Raw genomic sequence first — 9,267 nt, 5'->3', positions numbered from 1 at the left:
TATCATCATTATAAAAATGTTTTCTATTGTTCATTGTTAAGAAACAAATAATAACATTCAGGTAACAAATTACGCAAGCAACGTGTTTGTTTCTAAAAAAAATGTTCTTATTATGTATAAAAATGTTACCCTACCCCACCCACTTAGTAAACACTAATTTTACCATTTCCCTATCTGAAATGCCTTATTCAAAATATATCTAAAATTTACCATAATGTGGGGCCGTTTTCAAATTTTGCCCAATTTTTTTAAAGGTATATTGGTTGATCATGCGAAATATAACATACTTTCACCGTGTAGTTTTTATTTTCTTAAACTTTGAAACTATCTGGTACGATATTTGCTATAAATTTTGACATTAGTTAGCAAATAAATACCTACAATAATTAAAATATAATTAAAATCAAACCTTTTTTTCTTACATAAGGGTTCAGAGAGATACATAAGTAATGTAAAAAAAAGAAAGAAAGAAAACAAAGTTGCCCCTTCTGGGGATTGAACCCACGTCCCTCAATTTCAATGTAGTTGGCAAGCGATTCTAGCCTATTTGAATACTCTTTAAAGTGGAGGAAATGCATTACCAATGGTCTACCTTAAATATTCAAGCGCCTTGTCCGGTATATAGCGTAATACGGCGTTTAGTGTGGTGCACCTTCTCACTTATTAAAATGGTAGACATTTTTATATATAAAAGACAGAGCAGCCTGTTGTTTTGTTTTTTTACTGTGTTTTGCTTTTTACGCCTTAATTCTAAATAGCTTATACTTTTAATTTTCTTTGTTCACAGATGACAAAACAGTATACAAAATAATATTTTTAATGATTGCTCATATATAGGAAACCCTTCGGGATATATTGACATCAATAAGTTAAAAAAGAAATTAAACAAATCAGAAGTGGAAATCTGCCTAAAATGTATACGCAAGGCTAGTGACTTGAAACCATTAAAATGAGCAGATCATATTTTTTTGTATATTGGATCAAGTGTTTGCTTGACGAACCATAGAACTTTGTACATATATATGGACTCTGTTCGTGGGCGCTGTCAGACTGTGTCGAGGACTTAAATCATCACGATGTTAAAGTTCTTGGTGGTATGTCTGTGTGCCATTGCTGTTGCAAAATGGAGCCAAAAAGGTAAAATTAATTGTTTCATTTATTGGTTTCAAAAAATGTCGTAAACACTGTTCATGTTTATTAAATGAACAACTTTGTATTTCTGATGTCAAAATTCAAAATGAAAGTTGTTGATTTGATCTTTCCGTCGGTGACAGTAGATTTCTTTCACACTTTTTACGGAAATAATAATAATAATAATAATTATAATAATAATAAAAATGAGCTACACAATCGGTACATTTCAAATTTATAATTCAGTTTTTTGAATTTTTGTCAATTTCAAAACTAACTTCATCTTACTGATTTTGTCTTGCTTTTAAAGTCATTGATATCAGAAGAATAGCTTCACCCGATATGGAAAACTTGCAGCATGGCTCCAGAATCATGCAATCTGTCATGTTAATTTTGAAAAAAAGTATTTCGAAGTAAAACATTATAAAGTGAACAAAACAAAAAGTTTACACATTGCAAATGTTACTTACAATCCACGCTTATTACCAAAGTAAGATAAAACTATGTAAAAGTTGCATTTACTGCGTTAATCACGCTTTAGAAATATGTTGATAAATACTGCAAAATCAGTAACTAATCGCGCAAAGCATATAAATTATTACTCGGGAATTAAGTCTCTTTTTACTGCTCTTTTCTTAAAATAACAGTACGTTCTTCGAAAGTTTCTGGTATTTGAATCCGAATATAAGGACACATGTTGCATCGTGGGTTTGAATCGTCTTTAAAAAATGCTTTACATATAAAAGGAAGATAAACATTTATTTTTCTCACAGTCCAAGCTGAGAGTGACGTAAACGACTTGAATGATGAAGAAAAAAGGTTGTTACAAACCCTAGAGGATGCGATAGATACAGTAAGAATTGGAGAAAATTTTAATATCTGCTCAAATGATTTTCACATGTTTTTAGCATTGACCTTCTTAGTGTCTAACTAAACATATTTTCAATACATTGCATGTAAGGCAATTATAACCAATATATCTCGAATTCATTTACTACTGTAGTTCCTTATTTTTCCTGTATTAGCGACATGTTTACTTCCATATCTCGTGGATAAAAGAAAACTTATTTTATATGAAAAAAAACTCATTCGAGACCTACTGATTCCAGTTTCAAATTTACAGATACATGTACTATTTTAAACAAAAATATGAGCCGCGTCATGACAAAACACAACTTAATGGATTTGCGACCAGCATGGATCCAGACCAGCCTTCGCATCCGCGCAGTCTGATCAGGATCCATGCTGTTCGCTATCAGTTTCTCTACTTGTAATAGGGTTTGTAAGCGAACAGCATGGATCCTGATCAGACTGCGCGGATGCGCAGGCTGGTCTGGATCCATGCTGATCGCAAATCAATTATGTTGGTTTTGTCATGACGCGGCTCATATGTTCTGTGGTTGTATTAAAACTGTTTTTACTAATTATATTTCTAGAGCAAGAGAGACACGAACGACCCGTGCTCCGAGGAATGTGGCGAGGATAACGAATGTTACGAACCATGCACGTGTTTCTACGACTGTATGGCTGATATTGACGATGAGCAAAGGTGTGAAGACGATTGCAGTGATGATAATGTCCAAAAGGTTGTATTATAAGCTACTGATATGCAATATACCTCATAAAAATTGTTCTTATCTATGCCAGATTCCTTTCGCTTGATCAACAAAGATTTTACTTAAGCAGTTGAGCAGGTTATTTTCTAAGTGAGATTTTTCTTCCCTTTACAAAATAATAATGAATATAATAAATAATAAATAAATAAATAAATAAATAAATAAATACATAAATAAATAAATAAATAAATAAATAAATAAATAAATAAATAAATAAATAAATAAATAAAATAAATAAATAAATAAATGAATAAAAAAAGGAAATCTTCCAAAAATGCAGTTAAATTATTTGACTAAGATTTAGCTATAGATTCTGTGAAACAGACAAAATGTTATGATAAAAAAATTGAGATTGAAAAAAAAAATCATCGATATTTTCTAAGGTGTATACATTAACACAATCAAGTCTCAATTTCATACTTAAGAATACAGTCCAACTTGATTAGTGATAAATTATTTTAATATGATGTCCTGAGTTAGATTTATCACTGAAAGTGAAGAGAGGCGTGCACTTGAAAAACTAAACCGGTTTAAGTCAGTGTTATATTCAAAGCGGTGCTGAAAACATCATCTCTTATGAGAAACAATTAATATTATTTTATCATTGACCGATTTTTCATTTACGATTTAACACCCAAGTTACACAGAGCAATCGGTGATTAATTGGTAGTTTTTTTAGCCAAATTATGGAGTGAACCGATGACAACGTATTTAACACCGATATCACCTATTGGTCACCTGTTTTCCACCTATCAACTGCTATTGGGGAAAGATAAGTTTCATCGGTGAAAAATTACCGATTGGGATTTTTAAACATGTTTAAAATTCTCGATCGGTGAAAATATTTTACAAATAACCGACAGCAACCTATATCAAGAGATATGCAAGCTCTTAATCACCGATATCGCCGATCGGACAAAGATAACCAAATATGAAGCACCGGTCATATCTGACGGAAGTGTTTAACCACTGATGACTAGCTATCAAACACCCATTAATCAGCGTTACGCCCGATTTAGCTCCGATTTACATTTAAAAACGATAAAACCGATAGTATTTCAGCATTTTTATCACCGACCCAACCCCGTTTGAGATTGCTTTCTGTCACCGATGGCCGTTTACACAGAAAACCAGAAATAAAATCACGCATGACAACTGATCATAACAGCGAGTAAATTTAAAATTAAATGACCGATTGGGGACCGACCGTCTGTGTAACTGGCCCCTTAAAATTCATACTTATCACCGATGATGAATAGAAGTTTTCTATTATTATTTTCATTCGTTTTGTTTTGATGTCTCATTTCATTCATGTCATAATTCCGCTATTTCAGAGAATGGCATTAGCAGCTAGGAACCAGGAGAGAGCAAAGTAAGTAAATAAATAAATCATATAAGGTATAAGGGGGGAATAGTACAAGTAAAGAACAAAGTACATTTGTAAAGAAGGCGTTGTAGACTGAAGAGAAACTAAGTTGGGTATAAGGGTGGATAGTGCAAGTGTAACGAATGTTGTAGACAAGAAAGAGAGAGGGGGGATATATGCGTAAGGGTGAATGCAATTATTAGGTCATAATACGAGGAATTGCTAATCTAATGCGGTATAGACGATGATTATTGAGCAGCGGTTCGTTGATGATGAAAGATTTCAGGACGAAATGCCGTGGCAAATGTGTTTGGGGTTTCAGATTTGTATACTAGTATTCAACTCTGTGCCATTTACCTTTATTTTCTAAATATTAGTTTAATACGTTTTTCGCCTCAGACGCCTCAAATCGTATGTATATGTCAAAGAACCTTGTTGTAGATAAAAAATCATATCATGATGTCCAAAATATATCATTAATGAATGTTTGACTTGATTTAGATAAAGCATGTTCCTCCTTTCCGTTATAAGGTAAAATGTAGTGTGCAGAACAAGCATAAAGACACTAGAACAGTAGTAAAATACCGGAAATATCTAGCGAAATGTGAAGTATCACTGTAAAATATTGGATAGATACTTTATATTTGAATATCTTTCAATTTGCTTAACAAAATCAGTCTTAGGAACAATTTGTTTTTATAATTTATTCATTCGTTTTATTTATGTTTTTAGTTTGAATATTCATTCACTGCATTTCAGCGATGAAATACAAAGCAACAACAAAAATAAACAACAAAAGAAATTATGGGGTATTCCACCAATAAGAATTCCTCCAGTTCCACCTGTAAGAAGATGGGTTCCACCAGTAAGAATTCCTCCAGTTAGAATTCCCCCAATCCCACCTGTAAGAAGATGGGTTCCACCTGTAAGAATTCCTCCAGTTAGAATTCCCCCAGTTCCACCTGTAAGAAGATGGATTCCACCAGTTAGAGGGTGGGGTGGAAAGAAATAGATTGAACAATACTAACAATGAAATGCCACAAACAACATTTTTACTCGAATTATCTCCTTTGAAATATATAGACTTAAATAAAACATTTAGCTTGATGAATAAAAAGATTTGACAATGACGAAGCTCGACGAAGTGCTAATGTGTTAAACACCTGACTGAAACTCTTTAAGCTTTTAACTATAAAGTCTAAATTGAATAACTTACAATCAATTGCTCCGTTTCTTTTACATTAAGCACAATTATTTTAACATGATAAAATATAACATGAATAATTTGTTTGTAAACACATTATGCATATTTTGAATAATAAATATTTTTTTCAGCACCAACACAACACGTTTGTTTGTTATATAGAATAGTTGTTAAAATAAATCTGAACAATCTAAATGAAGGGAAATGAAAGATACCTAAGATCCTTTCAGAGCAGTGAAAATAATAATCAATTAATTGCAAACACTGTTTTGATTGAGTCTGCTCATTTGAGAAAATAAATTGCACCCAACCAACGGCAAAAGTACAGTCGCACCTCTGTTAAAAACAACCAAAAAAAGACCACCACATAACAGACCACTCGTTGACTTAACTTCATTGATAAAAATACAGCAGATTAAACTTCAATTTGTCTATAAAGGACATATATTGTTTCTCCCTTGGATGTCCTTCATTCAAAGGTTTGGTTGTAGTTTTCTGTGTCATTAACACAATGAAGTGTCACACTTCATATTCGTTTCGACTTAAAATACTAATCATTCAGCGATTACGCATTGTACATTGAAACAGCCTTTAATTCGATAACGAGTATTAACGTTTTTATTTCATTTCATTCCCTTTTGTGCTTTACACGTTATAACTTTTTGTCATTGTTGTCTTTGATTTGTTTTGTAACTTAAATATTGTATCAGCCATAGTTGTTTCTTAATCCATTTCTATATAAAAAGATACAAGCACTTTTAACAACAGCTCACAGATCCGCTTGGCGGGTTTTGATGACACTAAACAGAATGGCCACATAAGCTAGAAATAAAGCCTCTGAACAACATTTTCCCAAACAGCCACTTTACCAATATTTTACTATATTTCTTTCCGCTTATGGTCTTTTCAAGAAGCTAAGATATCAATATCTTCTTCACCACATGTGTAAATCATTATGATATTATTAAGTAAGCACAAAATACATCACAAACGAGTAATTACATGGCTTGGTGTCTTGAAAATAACTTTCGATTTTTTAGGGGCAAAGATATGGAGTCTCGATAATTACGTCATCACGCACCTGCAAAATGCTTCCAATACGTCATCGCGCACCTGCAAAATGCTTCCAATACGTCATCACGCACCTGCAAAATGCTTCCAATACGTCATCGTGCACCTGCAAAATGCTTCCAATACGTCTGTTTTTCTGTAATCCTTCCGTCGACTCGGAGGTAAAATTTGTTTTTATTTTAAGACATTGTTAGAAAATAAAAAAAAATAATGTAGCACATCAAAGAGAGGATTAAGTACTTGATACAATTAAAAGTTTAACTGCCAAGTTTAGTCTTGAAAACGAATGTTTCACCAAACAAACTTTATCCCGTTTTAGGCTAAAGGAAACCAGAGAGTATACTTTTATATCAATTACTTAAGCTAATCTTTGGTGCGCTACATTATTTTTTTTTATTCTAACGATTTTTAAAATATGAAAATACTTAGTCTACAAAATAAACCCAAACAAGAGCTGTCCGTAAGACAGCGCGCTCGACTTTTTTATTGCTTGCCAATAAAAAAAGTTTTTGCAGTAAAAGGCAATACAAGAATCTCTGTATTTTTAAAGTGAACTAGTTGTTTGATACCCTTGAATATTACAGCAATGTTTATATGACATAATTTATGGTAAAGTGAACAAGTGGATAGGAATGAATTTTTTTAGATTTTTTAAGTTTTTTAGTGCTTGCCTATAATACAAAACATTGACAGTTAAGGGCCATAATTCAAATAAAATCTTTGACAGAATTACCTTCTCCTGGACATGTTTGGGAATCATGATTGTAAACAAGTATTCCAAAATTCAAATTAATATCTCAAACAGTTCAGTCAAAAAGTGGACTGGTACTAAAAACTTAACCAAGATTCTAAGTCGATAAAAGGCCTTAATTTTTAAAACAAATCCTTGACAGAGTTACCTTCTCTTGCGTACAGATGGGGGTAATGATGTGAAATAGCATTAAAAGTTTCAAAGCAATATCTCAAAGGGTTAAGGCAATAAGTGGATTTTACCCATATTCAATGTATTTTCTAAGTCAAAAAGGGGCATAATTCTGTCAAAAACCTTGACAGAGTTATGTCCTCTTGTCTGTTGATGAAGGTCGTGATGGTAAACAAGTATGGTCAGTTTCAAAGCAATACCTCCAATGGTTTTGAAATAAAGTGAGGTGGTACAAAAAACTTAACCAAGCTCAATACACTTTCTAAGTCAAAAAAGGGCCATAATTCTGTCAAAAACCTTGACAGAGTTATGTACTCTTGTCTGTAGATGGAGGTTATGATGGTGAACAAGTATGGTAAGTTTCAAAGCCATACTTGTAATACTTCTGAAATAAAGTGGGGTGGTACGAAAAACTTAACCAAGGTGTGACGCCAACGCCGACGCTAACGCCGACGCCGACGCCGACGCCGACGCCGACGCCGGGGCGAGTAGGATAGCTCCCCTTTTCATAGAAAAGTCGAGCTAAAAACAGTCATACTGTGGGAATTTTACAGGTGTGAGATGACGTACTAGGAGCCTTATGTTGGATATATTTTAGACAAATGCAAACGTGTTGTACGCGTATATATAACATTTAAAGGGTATAAATCTATATCTTAGGAAATAGTTTAATAACATATATCAACAATAAAATTATATTGGTTCCATTTTTATTATATGGTTCATTCCCGAAAAAAGTTGTAACATAGAATGCCTCTGTTATTTAATAAACATGAATAATATACGTAAACAAAATAAAATGTTCCGGAAGAAAATATTATTTTGCAATTTAAAGTAGGATTTTACCCGTTTAGCAATGATTTTGTGCATGCACTGTCCGCTTTTAAGGCAGTATACTACCAAATTTATTTTATAGATTCTGAAGCATTTTGGAAGTATACTTGTTATACACTTTAAAGGCCTTTTTTACCTCAGAATCGCTACTAATTTAATTCAATTTCACAAATACCTATACTGTTTAGTATCTCATTACAGCTTTCAAAGTAATACTCATTTGCCATGTTCATGGACTATCTTTTGCAACTTTAGCTCTGTTGGTATACTGTAGTACATTAGTATTTTGTATAGAAGTCAAAGCACTACTTTGTTTACATTTTACTACCCTTATGTCACATTACTGCAAGTTCAGTGCTACTTTCTTCAGTTATTTAAGATGTAATGATCCTTTAATTTATTATTCAAACAATAATAAACACATGTTTGACATTTCTAACAAATTAAAACAATTGATTTTCCAATATAATTATATAATGTGCCTTTTCATACTGGTTTTAGAGCATGTTAGATGCTTTTCACCTTTTAGAAACTTTTAGAAAGAAGGATCGGATGTGAAATTATCTGTAAATTAAAGTACAAATGTTAAGATGTAAACAAGGTACAAAATGTAGTAAGTAATGTATTTTGCCTTCCACAAAGAATCACAGTAAATTGTCTAGTTGCCAGAAAACAATCAAAGCAAACAATGGCTCAGGTAATATGCCAATTACTACTAATGGCTCACTACTTCTTGGGGACTATAAAGGATAATAACAATAAAAGCTATTTTAAATGAAAAGCAAATAAAAAATTTATGTGGCATAAAATTCATTTAAAAACTGTGAAGCCAAGCAAAATTATAACGTATCAGTCTGCTTGGTTGAACAACCTTTTATCATTGTCAAACGTTGTATCGCATTTGATGTCTTCACTACAAAAGACAACGTTATACGCCATTACTTAAATATCCTTTCAATTTGGATTTGGAGTTTTCATTCGCCATGTAACGTGACATGTCTTGTTTCGAATAACGCACTCGTAAAGAGCCTCCAATAAGTGAGATCAAATGGTGAGAGTCGAATGAGTTTAGTTCGATTTAATTAAGAAGATTTTTAACACAAATCAATTTATTTTACTCACA

General features: G+C 32.5%; 1 protein-coding gene across 1 annotated transcript; it reads left to right on the top strand.

Annotated features, from left to right (window-relative positions):
* Nucleotides 1-977: 977 nt before the first annotated feature.
* LOC132748142 (WW domain-binding protein 11-like) lies at nt 978-5,459 on the top strand. The gene is made up of 5 exons (XM_060737688.1): nt 978-1,137; nt 1,905-1,984; nt 2,568-2,717; nt 4,082-4,119; nt 4,873-5,459. Exons 1-5 carry the CDS (start codon nt 1,077-1,079, stop codon nt 5,123-5,125), a joined length of 582 nt encoding a protein of 193 aa, XP_060593671.1. The 5' UTR covers nt 978-1,076; the 3' UTR covers nt 5,126-5,459.
* Nucleotides 5,460-9,267: the final 3,808 nt, after the last annotated feature.

This window comes from Ruditapes philippinarum, unplaced genomic scaffold (genome assembly GCF_026571515.1).
Source record: "Ruditapes philippinarum isolate M1 unplaced genomic scaffold, ASM2657151v2 ctg2138_1_1_1_1, whole genome shotgun sequence".
Lineage (NCBI taxonomy): Eukaryota > Metazoa > Mollusca > Bivalvia > Venerida > Veneridae > Ruditapes > Ruditapes philippinarum.
The sequence above is the reverse complement of the archived record's forward strand: the minus strand, read 5'-3'. Positions and strand labels throughout refer to the sequence as shown.